This window comes from Centrocercus urophasianus, unplaced genomic scaffold (genome assembly GCF_019232065.1).
Source record: "Centrocercus urophasianus isolate 14NV4802_14NV808 unplaced genomic scaffold, USGS_Curo_1.0 seq_20, whole genome shotgun sequence".
Classification (NCBI taxonomy): domain Eukaryota; kingdom Metazoa; phylum Chordata; class Aves; order Galliformes; family Phasianidae; genus Centrocercus; species Centrocercus urophasianus.
In genome coordinates, this window is record NW_024884756.1 from 15,145,830 (window position 1) to 15,168,203 (window position 22,374).

The following is a 22,374-nucleotide window of genomic DNA, read 5'->3' on the forward strand; positions in this document are numbered from 1 at the left end:
GAGCCAAGGTTTCTAGCTCTTACTTGTTCCTCATCACGCACATTGGTGTGGAATCTTCTCAGATGTGCTCTGTTGTACCCAGCACCTCGCTGAGTAGATTGGAGGATCTTACTAACTTACAACCCATCTGATTGCAGTGTGCTAGCCAGTAGTTTATTACCAGCAGTGTAGGTGTGTGCCAGCTGAGCTATTGCTCTCGCTCCAAACTTTGGCATGCTGCCCTTTAGCTCATCTCTAGGGAGCATGGTTTTATCACCTTCCCCTTTCAAATCTAGCTTAAAGTACTCTTGATGAGCCCTGCCAACTTCTGGAATAGAATACTTTTGCCCCTTTGAGACAGGTGTACTCTACTTTAATGGCAGAGGCAGTCTTGAGGCATGGGGTTGACTGGCTTGCCCTAGATACCCCTTTGGAATTGATTTAGTGCAAGCCACTAGAAACTTGTAAAATCAGGCGGAGGACAAGAATAAAGTACAAGAAAGATTTCTTAATGTTGTAAGGTATGAAGGGGGACAGAGTTGGGTAACGTAGAACAGCAAATGTTGCATCTATTCTTCTCATCTGTGAACTCCATTGAAATAGATCACTGTATAAACTTAAAAATTTTGTTTATGTTTACATCTCCCCTTTTTTCCTCCTTGATGTATAATACTATTGAAATAATAACTCTAATATATATTTTGCTATGTGATGTAGGTGTTAACAATACAGTTATGGCATGAAAATGTGAGTCGTTGTTTATAACTTTTCTCATAGTACCTCCTGTGTGCTCGTTGAGTGTACAGCTTGTTTCTGATGCAACCGCACTGCTATGCTTTGCAGAGTAAGCTGGGTGTGAGATGCTTAACCTCAACAACTCTGTGCATTTCATTATGTCTTCTATTCCCTGTGAGCTGAAAAAGAAAGGCTTTTGGGCACTGCAATGCCATTTGTGAAATAAAAGATTCTTTAATTTGATATTTTTTAAAGTAAAACTTTAGAAGGCCAGTGTAGAACCTAGTGTGATTGAACGTGGTCATCAGGGAAACATTACGTTTATAATTATTTTACACGTAGGCAGTAAGAAGGTATTTTGCATCAATATGTAATGTTTTTTGGGCGTATGTAACTCCGAAATCTAGATTTCTTTTGTTATTGTTTATGCTCTTGAAGCGCCTATAGTGATCTTACTTCTGAGGGGGGCAGCTATGTTTCTTAGTATTGGTTTAGTACATGACTTGAAATACGATCCTATTTTAAGTTACTTTAAAGCAAAACGTATTATCTATATTTCTTTTAAAATGAGTACACTTGGCTGAGGTGCTCGTTTATAGCATTTTTGCTAGCAAGCTGAGAATAGGAAGGTATAAAAGATTACCCAGGTTCTTTTATGTAAGTACTTCTATATTAAAGATGGTAGGGAATATATCATAAATTCACAGAACGGCTTGAGATGGAAGGGGACCTTAAGAAAACATTTAACTCCAACTGCCTTGCTGTAAACACAGACACCTCCCACAAAACCAGGTTTCTTAGAGCCCCATCTAACCTGGCCTTGAACACCTCCAGGGATGAGACACCCACAGCCTCTGTGGGCAACCTGTTCCAATGCCTCATCACTCTCTGAGTGAAAAATTTCAGCTTAATATCTAATCTGAATCTCTCTTCTTTTAGTTTAAAGCCATCACTCGTTGTCCTGTGACTACGCTCTCTGATAGAGTCTCTCTCCAGCTTTTTGTAGTCCCCTTTGTGTACTGGAATGCTGCTGTAAAGTCTCCCTGGAGACTCCTCAAGGCTGAATGACTCCAATTTCCTCAACCTATCTTCTTCATTGAAGAAGCACTCCAGCTGATTCATACAAAGTTGATTCAGTAAAAATAAAAGCGTGAACACAGATTGGTCATGGCAGCAGGTAAAAAGTTAGAACTAGCCCTGTGCCATGGAGCTTCCGCTCTTCTTCGAGATGGATGTAGTCTCTGACTTTCAGCAAATCTGCATGGGGCTAAAGGTGGGTAGAGGGGAAGGAAGGAGTGGTGATGCCAGTGCTAAAAATAACTAGTTGTTTCTACGTTAAGCCAGCAGCTGTAAGAAATGAGGTTGAAAAGATGGTGTTTTTGGGGTGTGGAAAGGATGTTTGATGGTTTTTTTTTTGTTGTTTTTATTTTAGAACCTGCAGTCTGATTTGTAGTTGCTAATTGAAAATGATTTATTTTCAAGAAATCCTTAGCTAGCATAAACAAAACAAACAAACAAACAAAAGCAGTAAGCTCTTTACTTAAATGCCTCAGGCAAAATGTATAAGGATATGGAGCTTTTTAGTAGTCTGGATTTGATAGTACTGGCACCATCTATTGGTCTTTTTCAGTGAAATCACTTTGTGTTTTGAGTTTAGTCTCTCAAACATCATGAAATCCACAGTCACACAGATACTGATAAAATAAATGAAAATAGCCATTTACAGTGGAAAGTACTAGGAATAAATCTTATTTACCTACTTACGTCATGTTTCCGGACAACTGATAGGGTAGGAGGTGAAATTCATACGTTGTTTCTTAGAATATTCTAGTTCCAGGCATATGAAATCTTTATATTTTTTTTTTTTAGTAGTGAATATTTTATCATTAAAAAAATAAAAATATATATATTTAAAAAGGAAGCAATAGCTAAGAGAAAACTGGTTGTTCCTTAAGCAGAGAGGGAATTGGGAATAAGAATTCTGAGAAAAGAATATAAAACAGTCTTAGAAAGTGAGTGTAAGGACAACAGGATTGAATGCCTGTCAAATGGAAATCTAAGCTGAGACAGATAGTTTCTTAGGCAGATAAAGTGACACAAAAATACTGAGCATTGGGAATGTGTTTAAAATGATATGTAAAAGGAATAAAATCAGGAGAACAAAGTTGGGCAAATGTGCAGCGAGCTAAATTCGGATTTATCTTTGCACCTCTGCTGCAGTGCCACACAGCTATATGAAACAGAGGTGTACAATGCAGGGCATATCCCTTATTGTTCAAGCTTGGTTTGTTAATCTTCCTTGCTTGTTTGATGACAGCTTTTGCAGTCCAAAATTATACAGACAAAAAGAAGGAAAGCAGCCCTACTCAAATCCTAATCAAATCAAAGAACAATAGTCTTTCTGCCTTTCTTCATAAAATATCTGAGAGGGAAGAACAGCCTGTACAATGGCAGGACAGGTTTCTATTCTGTTAGTATTGCAGCTTAAAGACCAGGTATCCTTTTTCAGTTTGTGAAGTTTTTACTGGGGAGCATCAGGGTGCATTCTGCTTTACCTTGACTACTTAGAGGCTACAACTGGAAGAGAGGCCTTGTTTTGTTTTAAACATTTACAGAGCTGGGTGGAATAGTTTATAATATAGGCAGAAGTAAGCCCTTAAAACATCAGTAATTTCACACCAAAGATGGTGGTGGCATAATGATTTCTGAATACATTTCAACTACCTTAAATCAAATGCCCTCTGGTCTGCAGTTCAACAGCCATATCAGTATTGATACCTTACTGTTTTTCCTCTGAGGCACAGGATGAAGTATACATAAACTTGTTTGGAAGAACCTTTGTTTTGCTGGAAGCAAAATGTATCTGTATAAATAACTCATACAGACTTGCTTATGCACCCATTTTGTATATACAGTTTCCCCCTTTTTGCCCCTCCATTTAAACAAAGCTTTATTTAGATACACAATTGCCTTCATCTCAGATTAAGAAAACGATGTGATTTTCAACATTAGGGTGCAGGATGCTGTGTACTTAGGTGTAAGATCAACATCTTTCAAAATTTACACTGCAGCAGATCACTGCTTTATTTCTCAGTGGATGTTGCTCACTGTGTGGTTCACAGAGCTGTTCTCACACAGAGATCATTTAGACAGTTGTTCTCGAATTCTTTTTTTCTGTGCCATTCACTAAATTCACCAAAGAGAGAATACAAATGGCATCACCTGAAGATGTAGTAAAACTACTCAAGGCCAGTTGCAGAGAAAGGAGGAAAAGCTATGTAGGTGCTACCAAAAGCGTATGCGTCTGCAGCCCTAAGTAGGAAAAATCTCTGAGCATTGACTTAGAACGCTTCTCTGGACCAGAGAGTGAGATACTTGAGGCAAGACTGTAATCACAAGCTTAGGAGACACTGTTTTTGCTTGAATTAAGTATTCTTTTGTCTGAAGTAGCCTGTAACAGATAAAACTCTAGGTATAAATAACCTTTACAGCAAATAATTCCTGTACTTTCTGTGAAAGAAGATAGTGGGATGTTTTTCTGTGTCCAGTGGACCTCATGGATCAATGATCATATTTCTTGTGCAGCCAAGTGAAAAGTAGTGCTTTATCACATCAAATAGATTACAGTCTGCAAAATAATATTGCAGTGTGGTTTTTTATCAGCAGAGAAAACCCAGTTTTCATGACATCCTGAAGGAATCCCCAAATCCTCTATGCTTCACAGGTGCTTTAGGTACACTGTGATCTGGTTATACCAGCAAGATCTGGTCCCACAGTCCCAGTTTATAAATATCTTTGCCTGGAAATCAGATAGCAGCATTTGCAGGTGTGAGTCATTAGTGCAGGAGACACAATGATGTGTGGAATAAGCATGGCTCACATCCAAACCAGCCCACACACTTTCATCAGCACCTTGAAGTCTGCAGCACAGACAAAAATCGAATTTTTCAAGTCAGTCTGCTACAGCCTACCCAGTCCTAAAACTCAAATGTGCAGTAATAGGCAACACAGTGCTTTTCCTCATGCTCTGTCAGTCAGCGGTGCTCAAAAGGCAGTTTTGGAAGACAGTAAGTTATTGTCTTAGTTAATTGCCACAATTTGAACTGAATAGATGAACATCCCTTCTTCACCAAAATATCTATTCTTGATTATTTTTATTTCTTTTAACATAAGAGATGGCATTCTTTGTCGCATTTTTTTCAATAACAAAGACTTTGGATTTCTTAGTGCTATCAGTGTCTGATTAAAAAACAAACAAAAAAATGCTTTCGAATTAGTGGGAAGAAGATATTTACAGTCCAAGCTTATATCATTTGGCAAGGTAGTTATTGATTTTTATTTTTAATTAATTTTACTTAATTTAATGAATCTTACTCATACTATTTGGCATTGAGGTTGTAGTATCAGTATTGTTGCCACAGTTTCTTTGAATTTGCAATACAGAAGTGAGTATTTTAACTTTTTTAGCCTGGAACCCCAGACTAATCCACTTGTAAGTTCTAAAGAATTAGTGAACTGCTCAAACAATTACTTTGTTATACTTTAAAAAGTTCATTAGCTGATAGTGGAATCAGTTAATGGTATTCACCTCCCTGACTGCAAAGTTAATGGAGTCTATAAGGAAGAAGTCGGCAAGTTCCAGAAAAGCACTTATCATAAGGTGCTGGTACTAAAGAGAATTCCAGATGTCATCAAAGAAGGGCAAACAGGAGATGATTAATTCAGGAATACATCTGACTTACCTCTAACTGGTCTGGTACCTTGTGCCTAATGAGGACTCTGGGCAATTGAATTCAAAAGGGCTTCAGGTTGTTGGGTTTTGTTTGCCTTAATCTAGGAAAAAGGAGAAGCGGATTATTTTTCACATAAAAACAAGGTTTTATTCTGAAATGGGTATGTTTTCAATATTGCAAATTGAATCATTGTTTATCTCCCTAAATTGCACATTTTACTATTTGCAGGATAATCCTTGTTTTCCCTGTATGTGTTCTTTTCTAGCACTTTCTTTTACATTTGTGTCTGTAAATTTTACCAAAATACTGCATGTATTTGCTTTGCTTGTTGTCTTTAAAATTATGATTAGTGTTCAAAGTTCTATGCAGAGATTATTTCTTTCCTGTTTTTGTTGGACATTCTTGTGCATGGGTAAAAGAGCAAGGTGTGAGATTTGGGTGTTCTGATAGATGTAGAACAGGTAGAGAAAGTAGAAAACTTGAAAATGATCAGGCTGTCTAACAGATTACATGGCTTCACAGAGGTGCTGTTAATATTTATGCTCAGCTTCTTCCAACTGGCATCTGTCTGGAAAGGGTGAAATATATTTTAATGTTAGTCTTCCTTCTATGAAATTGATACTGCCTGAGCTGATGAAAATGTCCTTCAGGCATCAACTACATTTCTACACCTTTAAAGACGACAAAATTCTGTAAATTATAACCACACAAACCCAAGTTAAAATGTCAGAGATACCACTGCAGGCCCATAGTGGTATAAATGAGAGCAGTATCCTTTTCTGCTGTTCCTTTAAACTATGCTTGCAATGAAAAAATGTAGATAATATAATTGCTCAACACATTGAAGTAGTTTAATTTTTAGAATACTTTTTTTATCTATATACTTTGTGATGGTCTTTCAAAAGCTCCCTTTGTTTGAAATGGCTTTTCTTCCCCTTGTAATTTAAGAAATTATTCTAACCTTAGACTACAAAGAGTTATACTGTCTATATTTTACAGATACTTTCCTTCTAGCAAACATTCTGTTACTTTGGATGGAAGCTGTTCTAAAGAAATGTTATGAACGTACACTTCTCTTTTCATATGCAAACTCAACATGAAGGGTGTGTGAGCTGCTTTTTGTAGACAGGTTTCTAGGCTTTATTTCACCACTTCACGTGGAATGTTAACACTCATAATGCGATAGGCAGAAATTACACTACATACTGTAAGGAATTAGGTCTAAAAATACCCTAATATAAACTAATTCAAATTATCGAGTTAGCTTGGTCAAATTGAGATCACAACATTGTTGAATTTGTCCAGTTGCATAATCAATTCTCCCAGTGTGATAGTTTCAGTACTTTTACTTTATGATAAAGAAGAAATACATTGCTTTTTTTTTTTTTTTTTTTTTTTTACAAAATAAAAAATAGACTGAAAATGCATTATATTTCTTAAAATTATTTTTCATCTTAAGAAATGGAAATAAGAACAGGAACAGCTTTCTCTGAATAAGTACATGGAGAGCAGGCAAGCATCACCATTATAAAGTCCCATGACATTCAGTAGCGATGATTAATCATTAAATACACACAAACTGAAAAAAGTCAAATGAAGAATAGCGCTGGCAAATTTCCCAATCTTCAGGAGAAACTTAACTAAATAACATAAGATGTCAAAAATACAATGCAATTTTGTTTAGTAGTCATGCTTCTATGTATCATGAAAGTTCAACAAGGTGAATAAACACAGAAGCATCTCAGCAGGAAGAGAGATGGTGTGGTAAAAGTAAGGGTCCCTTATGCTACTATGTTGACCTTTTTACTATTTCCATTTCTTCTTTTTCCATCTGGGTGTAAAGCTTTTGTAGCCTATAAAATAATAGAAATGCTTTGGTTGGCAGGAGTAATGTAAGGGAACACATAAGGAAATACAGTTAGTGCGGGTCTTTTGCTGTCTTTTAAGCTATTAACTGAGTATCTGTCTCATTTGCACAAGAAAACTTCAAATGTTCTGTGAAAACAGAAGCAAATCTTTCTATCCCTCTTTGGAGTAATGCTTCAAACAATAGGCAGTCAGGGTAGCTAACTTTAATTCCTACCTGCTAAAATTTAACCCAGGGAATCTGGTTGGTTTTTATATGAGTCCCAGACTTTGGTATTCTCTTCGGGGGTTCAGCTAGAAAGGGAGAACTTCCACTGAGAATGCCTGTTCCTAAAGCAGGAACTCAGTGTGGCAAAGAATCAGACCTCTGCAGTCAGTTCTTACAGAAACATTACCTCTGTTAAAATTCAGTGTGAAAAAAATGACTTGTTTGTGTAACTTTTTCTCCAAAATCACAAGACTCCTTTTGAAGTACATGAGAGAAGAATAAAGACAGAGTAATACCGCCGTGATGTCAGTGAGTGCTGCTATATATAGACAAGCTAAGTTCTTTTTTTGGCTAAATTGCACATGGTATTTATGCAACAATAGGATTATGTTTTGCTCACAACTCACAAAAATGCATGCCTGCACTCTGACTCAAAAGACAATTTAATTTGTAAGAAAGATGAAAGACATCTTTATTCAGTCTTGATGAAAGCCAACAGTCTGTAGAAATGGTTTTCTGTGCGTATACTTCAGTGCTAAGACTGCATCGAGAAGTGTACAAGTATACCTTGTTCTCATTTTTGATGAGAGTTTGGAGTTGGTAACTGAATTGTAAGTAGAACCTGAAAATTACATTCTCAAGGAGTGTATGTGGAATTTACTCATTTTTTCAATTACTATTTAATTATCATTATAGGTTATTAGGTATAGTTCTCTACCACAGATCAAGTGAAGCAGTCTGGCGAGGCAAAACAGAAATCTGCAATTGTGTTAAATGAAAAATCTGCTTCAGAGTGATGTCTATTAATCCTTCTATACAGATTTAGAGTTCTGATATGGAGCTCTGTTTTTTTATCAGTGATAGTATCAGTCTTATGCTCTTATTCTACAGTACCATCTTAGTTCTTATGCAGTGACATTTATAAAGCTTTTATAACTATGTCTTCGAGCAGTTGGGGTCCAGTGATTCAGTCACAATGGGAACCAGGAGCTTTTCCCTAATTTTTACAAAGTCTTTCTTTGTGACCTTCTTCATCCCCATAGATAAATCAGTTAGTCTTTCTTTGGCTCAGTTTTCCTGTCTCCAGAAGAAAATTATGACATTATATTGCTGCTGCTTGTCTTCCAAAGTGCTTTGACATACTGAGATTTAAAACACTGCAGAACTGCCTGCCAGTGCTCTTACACAATGGCTGTGGCTCCCACACCTGGGGACCAGTCTCTAGTGGCTCGTCTTCCAACAGCGAAGAGCAGCCAGGCACTAACAGCCCCTCTTGTCTCTTTGGAAAACATTACACAGGTAAAAGGTTCTCTGTGAACCCTATCGACTTGACTTTTATTAAGGTGATGGTATAATTTGAATGCATCAAAGATGACTGACGTTCAGTCTTTGAAGGACAGAAAGTTAATTGCTGAGTAGGTACTGCGGTTCTGAGGACATTTGTGTCTGTCCCATGATGCTGTTCATTCATGTCATTTCAGAGGAACGAATAAAATCTGCCTAGTGCTTCTCTTATCAGGCTGTACCACAAAGAACGATGCACTGGCACCTTTCAAAACCAATGGATGGAAACACTGGAAACAATTTCTGTGTTGATTTAATGAAATTCTGACTGTATGTAGTTGTATGTTCACCCCCACCATCCAGTCTTGGGAGTCATCCCAAGCCCTTGCAGTGAGGAGTCTCCATAGCTCCTGTAGTACAGAAGTGTGTAGGTTCACCTGTTTGATCATTTTATGTTAGCTTTGCAGTTCTCACTTGGTTTGCTCACAAGGTGTCTTTTTCCTAGCTTTCAAGTTTGATGTGCCTTTGCCAAGCCCTAGGACTGAATGCTGTTTGCCAGGCATGAGGCTTACAGGTGCTTATACTGTGACTGCAATGCTCCTTCTGGCAATGCTCTTTTATCTTTGACTGCCACCCTTACACTTCCTCATTTTCTGCACATCTAGCTTTAATAGAACCACTCTTCTTCCTTGTCTTACTCTTATCATCCTCTTGTCTCTGATTTTCCTGCTGAAAATCTGTCTTAATGTCACATATTGAATAACTGAAGGGTAGCTTTAAAGTGCTTGTTGGGACAGAGATTATTACTGGGCATCACCGATGTAGCATGTGTCATACAGGGAAAAACTTCTGATGAAAATAGATTGATCTCTGAGAATATGAGATCACAAGATTCAATCCTAGAATAGTAGCCATTTTGCATATGTTTGAATTTTGGGTGGTGTCCTAGTCTAGCAGAAATGCTTTCATGGATCACTTTTATCTAGAGCAAGGGCATTTCGTGTGAGATATTCTGTGGAAATTTACAATGAAATTTATTGGTTTTTTTCCACTTTATAACAACTACTTATTCAGTGCAATGTTAAAGTGTTTAAATGCGTCATATATTTCTAAGAATAGTTTTAATAGACCCTGACCATGTTTTTGTGTGTATGACAGAAAATTCAGTATGGCTTGTTTAGATTTTTTGAGCTTTGTCTCCTGCTGGCGATGGAAGGTATGAACAACGTTTAGCTGCAAAATGGCTGGGACAAGAAGCCTAAAAATGTCTGTCAGAAAAATGAAATAGGATTAGTAGATGTGTATAGTTCTGACTATAAATAATCTTACAGGAGTCCACTGTAAATCAAAGTAGATGTGTTCATTTGTTTCTTCACCTCACATCTGAGGTGCGCTGCATAAGAGAGAAGCTGAATTTTGTGCTGTAGAAACTGGAGGACTGTGAGGAAGGCTGGAAAGGCTGAGGCTGAACCTGTACACACTGTGCTCGTGTCCTCCGCAGCCCCTTGGCCCTGTGTGCAGTAGTCTCCCAGTGCCGCAGCTCATGAGAATGGTGACCTACATAGAAGTCAGACTTATTGCAGTTTTAAAACCTGTTCCTGCAGGCAACGTGTGTTGTAATCTGTCTAGTGACGCAGTTATCTAGCTTGAATGTGTGCCAGTAATTATCTGAGGCAGCCAAGCAAAGAGATAGTGCTGAAGAAATGCTCTTGCGCTCCTTTTCAGGCTGTTTACAGCCACCAATTCCATGTTTTGATGGTCAGCTTTACAAGACTGAGATGGTTCTATCTGTTTGTGAGCGTTAGGGCATTCTTATGGCACTGCACAAATAGCCACACGCAAACAAAAATTTTTAAAAAGGGGGAAAAAAACACTGGGGCAGTAGAAAATTGATTCAGGAGACTCTGTAGTTCTATGGATGCGAGCGTGAGCTTATGAGCTGAGCTTGTATGCCTATAATTCATGGGATGTCTCTACCAAGCAGAGGTTTAGTCCATGCTTGGAATGGAAAAATAATTTTGAAAACTATTTCTGGGAGCTGAAAACCTTGGTGGTGATCAGGTTTTTATCAGAGGCATGGGTAGCCAGGGACTGCACAGTTGGCAGAAGGCAATGGAGTTTGACTGAGCACTTGTGCTTAACCAACCATTTTGCAATCAATTTTAATTTCACATTTTCGGAATTCAGTAAAATATTTCATTCATTTCAGGAACCTATTTTTAGCATTTCAGGAAATGTTTGAAGGGGCAGCTGGCTTCCCTGGCTTGTTTTTATGTATATTCATAAAACATTTCCAACTTTAATGTAAAAATATTTACTTCACAGGGATATTTTTCTCTTTCTAGGAAGCCTCAATTTCCTTGCTTCCTCAGCCTCACCAAATAAACTGTATAAAAAGTGCCTCCTCCAATCCCTGAAGATGAAAGTCAAACCAGACAAGTGTTCACCAAGAGTTTAACCTATAGTTTGTGTCAGATTGAGTACTGTAGCCTTACTGAGAAGCTTCTTATCTCCATCAGATACCCAAATTGCTATCTTTTGTGACCACAGACAGAAGGATGCTTGGAGCGTGTTGATATCCCTGAGTTAGATTGTATCCATCAAATAGTTATGATACTGGGTGCTCTGTGAGAATGCTTAGTGCAGGCAAAACAGCCTGTGGGGGAGGCAAGGTAAATGTCACTGCATTTCACTGAAGCTGAATTCAGGGCTGCTTTCCAGCCAGCAGCATGAAGCCAGCATTTTTACCTCTGCAGTGTGCTGCCATTGCAGCACTGGCTGTTTTTCATGATTAGCAAATAACTTTCTGCATTGCAGGTTTGCATGCATGCAGCTTTCTCATCTCTATCATCTCTGTCGTTAAAAATAAAAGGATACAATGAGATCTACAAATTATGTTTCAGACTGGTTTGTAGTTGATGTAAAGCTTGTACTCTGAGAAAATTGAATACCGAGGTTAGGAAACTAAAGGCTTTTTGTACCTTTTCATGAATAGACAATTTCAAAACTTTATTACCCATAGGACACCCAATGAGAAAATAGCCTTATTTCAAATTTTGAAAGTGGGAGCTAGCAGAGAGTTTTCTGGGGGCAGCAGAAAGAGGAACTGTCAGTTCAGTAAGGCACCATCTTCCCCAGGCTGTTTGAAGGATAAGTTGGTTGCTCTGAGCCCTGGCATTATCAGAAGGAGCTCAGCCTTGTCCTGTCTGTTCCTTATGATAATAAGGTTTATATCATGCATGAAGTTACTATGACACTCAAGACCAGATCACCAGAGAAAATCCTTATTTTAGCAGTTAAGAGAAACACTGCGAAGTATCTATTAACTTAAATTCTGTCTGTATGTTGGCACCAGTGAAAAGCCAGATGATGAGTGCTATATCTCAAGGCACTAGGATAGCTGTCCCAACACTGACAATTGTGAAGCTAGATATACAACTTTTGGTCTATAAAATTGTGATTATGAACAGAGGAACCATGTGAAAGACTGTATTCTGAAATTCTGAAGCAGAACTGGTAGGCTTTATCTGCATTTCAGATCTGATGTCATAAAAAAAAAAAATAAATGAAACAAGTGCACATTTATTTGCAGTCTTCTTGTCCTGGATGTTAATACAGTGGAATTTTGTAATGCTTTGACTTCCAAATATCAAGCTATTGCTTCAATAGTTGTTTGCTGATTTACGGGTCTAACTTTGGGCATAATAATTGAAAAATATGTGGAGATACTAAAACCATGAGAATGTATACAGGAAGGAAAAAGTAACAGGGGTCAGGGCAGCCACTTGATCTCTCCATTTTATTTTTCCAGAAAGGATGCATCATCTTTGGACCTTGGCTAAAAATGTTGCTGGTTGCACAATAGAATATTGCAGCTTCCAGTGCTTATGCTGTTTGTTCCCTTGCTATTTGTGTTTTTGTACTCCTGGTATAAGATGTCCCATAACAAACTAGTAAAATTTAGAAATGAAGAGGATGAGATATTGAATTAATGCCTATTGCTTTACCTTCTTTCCATAGAGGGTTTCTTGCCCTGATAAAATATTGAACATTTTGTGAATGAATGCAACTTCTTAGCTTTTGTACATCATTGTGAACTTGAGGCAGCTGTAGTTGCTGAAGGTTTTGTGCTTGCTGCACTGTTAAGTATGAAAAAATGTGTCAGGTTACCTGGTCCCTCTATGCCTAAGTAATTCACAGTATAATGTTGTTAATCTGCAGTTATCTGAATGCCTTCTATTTTGGCACCAGAACAAATAGCTGTCTTTTCTAGCATCTCAGTAGGTTCATTAGATTAGCTTGTTATTTGGATTGAACATTATTTTAATAAAATACAGTATTATAAATTTACTGATTTGTTTGTTAATGTGCTGCAAGGTACCATGATGAGTCATTACAGCTAATCTTATTTGCTGGAATAAATGGACAAGATATATCTGGTGAAGCTATATTCCTGATGTTTTTATATTCTGTCTAGTTGCTTTCTTAGCAATTTGCTTTGTTTAATAAATCTGCAGGCTTTCCTCCTCTCATTAGTTCAAGTTAAATATGGAAGGAAATTTCCTTTCAGGTACACCACATTTTCCTTCCAAAACATGATTTTTAATCTCCTTTAGGCAAGGGGAAATAATTTTATGAAAGTGGATATGGACTGTTTTTTCCACAAATCCCACACAATGGTTTTTTTGCATTAGTATAGTTGAAACATGCGGCACACTCCAGCTTTAGTCTGGGTGTCAGTGATACCTTTACAAGTTCCAGCATCATGTAGGCCTTATTGTATAATAAAACAATTTGATGAAACCTGTGCAGAGCTTGTGTGGTCTGCCCAGTTCTATGGGAAGAATTGCAGGGAAAAAGAAAACAGCTCCTTCTTGACAAGATCATCTCTCAGAAGCAAATTAAAATGACTATGTGTGTTATCTGGGCCCATTGCTGTGACATGCTGCATAACAGTGTATCCCTGACCAGCTATAATCTGTCTTTTCTGTACAATTTAGTCTTCTTCCTAATTTATTTGCTGTTATCAAAAATCAATACTACATTACCAAAGCACATGAATTGTGCTTTTATGTTATTATGAGTAAAATGCTTCTGTTTAAGGAGCCATAGCAATAATCAGCAGGAAGGGAAATAGGATTACAGTGCATTGCTATTCTGTAATGCAGTGTGTTGGAGCACCAAAAGGTCTCTAAAAGCATACCTGTAACTTGAAGGGAGGAAGAAAGGGTGTTATGTGCCATTTCCTCTGCTCTTTCTATTTCCTCAGTTCTTTTTGTGCATTCCCTTCTGAGGGAAAATGCTGACATTTGGGAATGCTGACAAAAGGGAATCTAGTATAACAATAACAGTTCATTACAGTGTGCGGCCCAGGCAGAGAAGAGTTCAGTATTGTTATTTAATTTGTTTGGATTGTCAACAGCTGTAACATCAATAGGTTGAGATGCTTGCAAAGACTTCCTTTCTCTTAAAACATTCAACATGAATGAAAAAGTTTTGAGTACTTAAAGTCAAAATGTGATAAATGTTTTGTACTCTATTCTGTAATTTTGGATTTAAAAAAAAACTTCTTTAAAATTCAGTTACCATTAGAAATGTCTATATTTGGAATGGTATAATTTGCCAAAGATTCTTTAGACAGCAGTTGCCTTTACAGTTCAGAAAGTAGGAAAGAGGAATGACAGTAGGCTTTTGTTTTGACACATGATCTCTAGTAATAAACAGTGATAGTTGATTTACTTGTTATTACAGGGTAGTTCCTCTCTTTCTGACAGTTGATTTTATTTTTTTAATACATTTTTTCTTTATACATTCTTTTCTTTAATACATTTATTTTCTTCTACTGATTATAGTTAACAGTTTGATACTTGGTGTCAGTTTTAGTTGTGATAAACTTTACACAATTAGCTTGAGTTATGAAAAGGATGATGTAAGTCAGCAGCTTCCTAAATCTTGACATTTCATGAACCAGCATTTCATGGATGTTGCTTTCCATATAGGAATTGGAATTCAAATTCTGGAAAGTGGTGTTTTCCAAGTATTGTATTTTCATCTTACTAAAACTTCTCATACGCTTTCTGTCACCTCGACATCACATTATAATTGAATAAGAAGTTCCAGCATGTGGGCAATTAGTACTAATTTTTACTTTTATTTAATAAAAGAATGTATTGAGTCTCACTATGATATGTATTAATTATGACAAATTATTCTCAGTTAATTTTTTTTCTGTTCTGTAGCTCTTCCTTGGTCATCTTTTACTTGGCTGTGGTGTTTAGTACGATTACAAGAAAATATAGATAAATTTTTACTTCATTTTGTAAGTAAAATCTAAGTTGGAACAGACAAAATTATCCCAGAGGAGTTCTTATAAGAAAATGACCCCTTCAGTGATTTTGTTTCAGAATTTCTTTCATTTCTTGTACTCTTTCCTGCAGACCTGTTGTGATAGTTGACCCTTTAATTACCAGTTTAATTGCTGTCTTTCCACAAAGATAAGGGTTTGTCAAATCTAAGTATGTAACTCTTCTTTAGAGGGAACCATGGTGGAGAAAGACTGAAGCGTTGGCAAACTAGCAGTATAGGTGTCTGTAGTAGGAAGACTGCATATATTCTGACAGAGTGGCAGCTATGAAAGTGCAGAAGTTAGAGGATATGAAAATTCTCTTAGAAAACTCACATTTATGCAAACACAAATTTAGTAGACCCGTAGTCTACAGAGTGCTTAAGGAAGATGAAGTAGAACAGAAATTGCTGCAGAGTGTTTTGGTTCTTCTGAGTGATTACAGCTCTATGTTGTTTTTTGTTGGTTTTTTTTTTTTTTGGCCTTAAGTAGTCTTAATAGCCTGCTTCCCTGAGTTAGCAATAACTTCCTAATTAAATGAAGCTTCAAACACAAAATGCCAGTTTTTCAATGCCAAAACTTCTCACGGGAGAGTACAGCTTGCAGTTGGTCTCTCAGTTGACAAAGACTGGTGAGAAGGTTAGCTGCTGTAACATTATTATTATTTTTTAATTGGAAAGGATCTTCCGCTTACAAATTTCATTTATTTATGTATTTGATAACCAAAAAGGAGGAGGTCATACATACGACACGTGAAGATGATGATGGTGCTATGGGAATGATAATAGTTTTAAAAATTAAACAGGTATGCCTTCCTTTGTGATGATACCATTTCAGTGCTTGCCTCATCAAGCATTTTGTCCAAAGGCATTAAGGTCTATTGAAGCCTTATATCTGTCCTTCCTTATATTCTGCTAACCACCCAATGATCTCTTCTTTCACGTCACTTCACGTGCACAGAGGGGCTTATTGTAAGTTCAGAATGCTCCAGCTCCCATTGGCTTGGCAAATGTTAAGGCTGTCAGCAGCTATAAAAGCTACTTCCTACGCTCTGAACTGCTCTGCACTGACTGCTATAGGCTTGTTGTTTTTATGTGGCTTAAATATGTTAATATTATTAGTCTTTTGTGCATTGACATTCGTGTGAAATGTGCCAATTCTACAGGTATTCAGGCATTTGAGTAGAATAGTTTGTGTCACTCAGAGACAGTTTAAAGTATGGTCAGCTTGCATCTCAAAATATTTCCCAGTCCCTCCTGTGCAGTCTTTCTTAATGGATGATCATGCATTAAGGCCCAACTTGGTCCTCCCGGAGGGCTAAGTAAATATGAATTTTCTTGCAGACCTAAACCTTGCGATTTTTTTTTTTTTTCTGTTCATTTCAACTTAATTTGCCTTTGATCTCTCTTCTCTGGAATTTTCTTGAGTGTATCTTGAACCTCCTTCCCCCCATTGAGAAGACAATCAGCTCTATGACCTAAGAGTTTTGGGATGGATGTGTTCTGTTACACTCTGCCAGTATTCTGCAAAATCTGTGTCCTCTAAAAATCAGCAGGAATGTGACTCAAGATTGCTGTTCTCATTTTTTCTTTAGGTATTAGAACAAAGGCAGACCAGAAAAATAAGAGCAATACTTTTACTGGAGAAGCTGCAGTGTCTACATATTTTAATACTGCCTTCAGAAGACAGTTTCTAGACTCAAAAATCACGGTTTTCCAGTCAAGCCATAGGAGGGCTATGAACTCAAATGCGTTTTTCTTTCCTTGCAGTTTGATCTTTGTTCCATCAATTTTCAGTGCTTTGTGACGATTTTGCTTGTACTCAGTTGTCTATTGAAGAGTGAGTGGTCTTGAGACGTTCCTGAGAGACGCCACTTACGTTTGTCTCTTTGTTAATAACACAACTGCCTAACTGCAGTTGTTTTTAATGGTGGGACGTTTCTTTTGGCACTAGGTGATGCAGATGTACCTCCCATTCTGTGGGATTGCCATTTCCAATGCCCAGCTATTTGCAGCCTCAAGGAAGGAATATGACAGAAGCAGGGTGAGTAACAAAATGTAAGTAAGTTGCTTCAAAAGTAATGCCTCCTATTTATTTCTATGGAAACTATCTTAGATACAAAGAGCACAATAACACTATTTGATAGAGCAAATTGTCAGATACAGAATGCTATTTTTTAACGTAGACAACACCTTCAGCTATGCATTTTTGCCAGTGATGAAAAAGAGCCTGCATGCTATGCTCTTAAAAATCAAATAGTTGACAAGATCATGGCTTGTCTTCCATGTTGCTGTGACCACTGCTGAAACACTCACTCACTCTTCTGTGTATTCACATCTGTTGTTTGGTCTCCATAAACAATTCAGTAAGTGTCAATGAGTGTCAGTGGTGCCATCTTTTTCTGCAAAGAGGAATTCAATGGCATACCTTTGCTTCATATGCACTTCCATTTCAGGCACCATTTTAACAGACTGCCCCTCTACTGCCATCTGTCACGGCAACAACATGTAATGGAATACTGGCAGGAAGGTTGAAATTACTGCCATACCAGCAATGTCCACCTCTGATGTTGTGGACCAACATAATAAAATAGGAGGCAGTGCTTTTTTGAGCAGTCCTCGTGTGTTGGACCAGTATCAAATCTTCATCTTTTGTTCTTTCAGATTCCAGATTTCAGACTTTTTGCTAAGCAGACTGTCTTAACTACATTTTATTTCCAAGGATGCATTTCCAGCAGATAGCAAACTTTACTAAGGCAGCAAGCAGGGAACGTGGGAGGAAAAGCTCTTGGTGTTATCTGTTGTTTCCTGATGTCAGTTTCTTGTTTTGGAGTACTGAGACAATTGTACTGGTGACAATGCAGTAGAAAGAGTTACATTGGCAGTGATTCAAACTCTAGTAAAGCTCCAGAAATATCAAAACTTCAGCATAGGATTTGTGATATTCAATTTGTGTGTGAATAATTTAGATTCATCCTTATAAAAGTAAACAAGCAAAGACTTGTATGTGAAAGATTTCAACAATGTGGATCTGCATAGGTATGTTACTCATGGTTGCTGATGACATGTGAGTTGGGATAGAAGGCTTCAAAGAAGTGAGAGTAACAGTGAGCTCACATGCCCTTGGCTTTTTGGTGTGACTTTTATTTTTTTAAGAAATGAAATTGTGATTCGGGAAGTTTTTTCCTGATTTTTCACACTGAATTTTCAGTTGAAATGCCATCTGTAGTGCCTAACAAATCTTACTTCACAAAGCTGGGGAAACTACAGTGGGGTTGGTCCTTGTATCGAGCACTAACATTTTCATTGCTTGGATTTTAGTGCTTTTCATGTATGGAGGCTAGTGATTCCCACTCAGCTGAAAACTAATAGCCCATTCTAATAATGTGTAGATGTTAAGTATTGTTAGATATTTGAGCTTGTCTTTTGTCTAGCTCCAACTAATGGCTTCTATATTTTGGGTGTGGAGGTGTGGAGGAGGCTTGAAAAAAAATGCTTTTCTGCTACTGTTTGTGGTTGTATTGTTTTTTCTTTGTTTGATGTTGAAACAAAATTTTTTGAGCGCTTAGAGATATAAAATTTGCTACAGATTCCCAGTGTTCTGGACACAATGAGGAAGCAGCATTTAATCTTTTGAGAGACATTCTTTCTACAGAAGGATATTTTGAATGTTCACATTTGTCATCAGAAAATGGTAAATTCTGGTGAGTGGATGCATTAGGAAATACAGTTGGAGATGCAGGTATTTTTTCTTAGTGCTTCAGCCGTGGAAAGCATAACAAATACTTGTTGCCATTTTACAGGTATATGGTAATCTGTACTTATGTTTCTGACCTGTTGATGGTCTTCAGCTTTGGCTGATGATTGAAAATAGTTGGCAATTAAAATGTGATAGTTAAACCCATATTTTGGCCTCCCCATCAGTGAGGACATAAGTAGTGGCAACTTTAGCAACTGTGATCAACATTTTGATGACCACTGCATTGGGATAGCTAAGGCCACTAACGCTTTTATGCTTACCTAAATGGGCAGGTTTTCAGTTTCAGTGCCATTAGCCAGAATAAAGGAAAGAGCTTTGGACCTTTTTTGAACTTGTAGGAAAGAACATGACCCATTGTTTTTGTAGGTTATGAAATGAGAAGGGGAGCTCTTCATTTTAGGTCACTGTATTTTGCAGATAAATTGTTAGTGGTAAAAATGGGATCAGAGCTCTGTTGGAATATAGAAGTATTAATATAATCTTTTTTCTCAAACTTTGAACATGAAGTTGGAAATAAATGCACTAGCAAATTCACTGTATCAAATCAAGTAACTCAATCCATACTGCATACCTGGGGGGTTGCATTCCACCCATTGTTTCATTTTTGGACCAAAATGAAACAATTCGTAAGATTTTATTTTTATTGCTAGGAGTTGAACTGTGGTCAGTTTTGAGTATAGAGATGTGTACTTATTTATTTTTCTAGATGCTCCTCTGACCACACACCACTGACTGTTGCCATAATCATTAAGAACTTTGTGAATGAAGATTTCAGTTACCACTCATACTAAAATCAAGACTGCAGAGATTGACTCCTTGCAATGCTCCGTGTATTCATGCATTCTGTAACCAGTATAAGAGTTCTGTATCCTTGTATACAGGCTTTACTGGAAGTAGTGAATGACCTCTTTGAAGAACAGACTGACTTAGAGAAGATTGTCAAGAAAATAATGCATCGAGCCCAGACTCTACTCAAGTGTGAACGGTGTTCAGTATTACTTCTGGAAGATATTGAATCCCCTGTAAGTATACCTGTACCTCTTCTTGAAGGGTTAATATATGAGTTGTGTAGCAGCTTTTTTTGTACTGTGGAGAAGCTGTTTCATATTGAATGTAAGCATTGGATAGCAAGAATTCTTTCAGCATATAATTATTCAATGCAAGTTGCATACAGGTACCTTTATCCAGTACTTGTTTGAAGGGAAACCGAAATGTATTTTTGATTCCTTCTGTTCATTAAAGGCATTTAATATGAGGCCTGTAACTTACTGAATCTATCAGTGTTGTGACCCAGCAGTTTAGCTGTCTTTTGCATTTGCATTTGTGATGGAATTAGTGCTTACTGCAGAGCAGCTAGGAAGCAAACGCTTCTTCGATTTGGTTGGTAAAAAATAGGGACCTGATTTGTTCTCAATTATTTATTTGCTTGGCTTCTTTCTTTCATGCCATAGCCACTCAGAGGAAGGAAAAATCCTGCCTGTAGCTGTGTTCACGTTTACCTGGAACTTAAGACCTTTTTGTTGTTTTCAGGCTAATACCTTATCAAACAGGTGGCACCTGCAAGCAGTTTTAGAACTGTACTTGTTCTTGTGGTAGAAGGAAGCATTTGCAGTGAGCAGGCGAAGTGAAAACATTACTTTCAACGTTACTGAAGTATTCTTGTTTTTTCCAATAGCTCTGTCAGTTTGATCAGGGAATAATTACTTCATTGCAGAGCTCTTAAGTTGAGCAGGTAGAGGTAAGCCATATGAAGCTATCTGTCCAAAGTTGGATTTCATTTTGGCATGAACCTTTGCCAGGATGCTTTAAATACTGCCATTCATAGGGTATGAAAGCCTCTTTTAGGAATGTAAACACTGTAATGATTGTTGTAATCAGGAGTAAAGTAAGTGGCTACCTTTAAATTAGTGTCTCCGTTCAGGGTTTTGAGCACAATCTTCCTTTGTTCCTACTGATGATTAAAGCACTAGTTGAAGCATTCTTTTCTATCCACGTTTCTTCAGATTCACTGACTCTGTAATTGATTTGCTGTGCATCAGTGGGAATCTAAATGATTATCAAAGAATCACAAGATTGTGTATATGGCAGAAAAACTATTTATTTCCCGGAGGAAAGCTATGATTCTCATTTCATTTAAACTAATAATAATGAAGTACTTTCCATGGAGTGTGCCCTAAGTTACACAAGCATTCATGAAAGCACGACAGAGCTTTGGATTTCATGTATGTTCTGCTATGTGATTTTAATGTTTCTAGTCTTTCTTACACTAACCTCCCCCCACATTTCTTTTTCAATTACATGATGTAGTTCTACTACATTTCTGTTTGCTAGTGTATCATTTTTATTTTTTGTAGAGCAGTAGTATGTTGTGTTTGTAGCAGACGGTGGACGGCATTTCATTTTTTTTCTGTTCTTAGTACTTCTTCTACCACTTAACATGGAGGTGGTTTTTTTTTCCAAACTACACACAGTCTACTCATTCATCTAGACCAAATCCTGAGATGCAGACAGCTGAGGTATTCAGATAAGCCAAAGAACAACAAACCCTTCTGTTTTTTTAAATAATCATAAAACTTAGGTTAATTTGCAATGGGAGAACAGCATCTTAATGCTCATTTATTTTTATATATTTATATATATATTATTAAAAATATATATGATTTATAATTTATATTTTTAATAAAGTGACAAAGCAATTATTTTCCCAATTTCCCTATTTCAAAGGGTTAACCTTTATAGCAAAATGGATCTCCATAGACTAACTTAATGCTAAGCCATGTCTAAAATATCATCCATATACAGCATGAAAAACATTTACAATTCAGAACTGAAATGGAAGGTGAATGTTCCTTAGCATCTAAAACCATTATCTATGTTCTGTGTTCCATCAGCTACTCTTAAAAGGCTTTGTTTGTGTACTGTTGACACAAAAGTTCAAGGAAAAGAGATTGTAATTACTGCAAAAGCATATTTCTGTTTATTCCCCCCCCCCAACCTCCCCCAAGGAGGGGGAAAAAAAAAAAAAATAGATTTAGGTAAAGCTCTGTAGTTCGTGTTCAAAAGAGCTCTGAAGGGAAGCATACTGTTCCAGAAATGATTTCTGTTCTTCATAATTCATTAAGCTGTCATTTGATTTGGTAATGTTTGTTTTATGAATGGTGTGTATTACATTTTTACATTAATTCTTCACCGAGGAAATACAGATTTAATTCTTTGTTGTAGGTTCATTGGAGAAATATATGGCTTAAATACAGTAACTTTACATTAGTGTTTACTTATGTACTTGTAATTTTAACAACAATTTTAAATTCCTTTTGCTTATGTGACAGGTAGTGAAATTTACAAAATCCTTTGAGCTGCTATCTCCAAAATGCAGTGCTGATACTGAAAACAGGTTGGTGCTCATGTCTTCTATGGTAACAGATTGCTTTATATTTTTCAGTTTAAAATTTGTTTGATCTTGGTTT

General features: G+C 37.0%; 1 protein-coding gene across 1 annotated transcript in view; it reads left to right on the forward strand.

The window, feature by feature from the left end:
- PDE11A (phosphodiesterase 11A) overlaps positions 1–22,374 on the forward strand; it is a 121,287-nt gene that overhangs the window by 35,691 nt on the left and 63,222 nt on the right. The window contains exons 3-5 of the mRNA XM_042822383.1: positions 17,102–17,191; positions 19,789–19,929; positions 22,237–22,301. Of these exons, the coding sequence (XP_042678317.1) occupies positions 17,102–17,191; positions 19,789–19,929; positions 22,237–22,301 (296 nt within the window). The remainder of the gene's footprint in view (positions 1–17,101; positions 17,192–19,788; positions 19,930–22,236; positions 22,302–22,374) is intronic.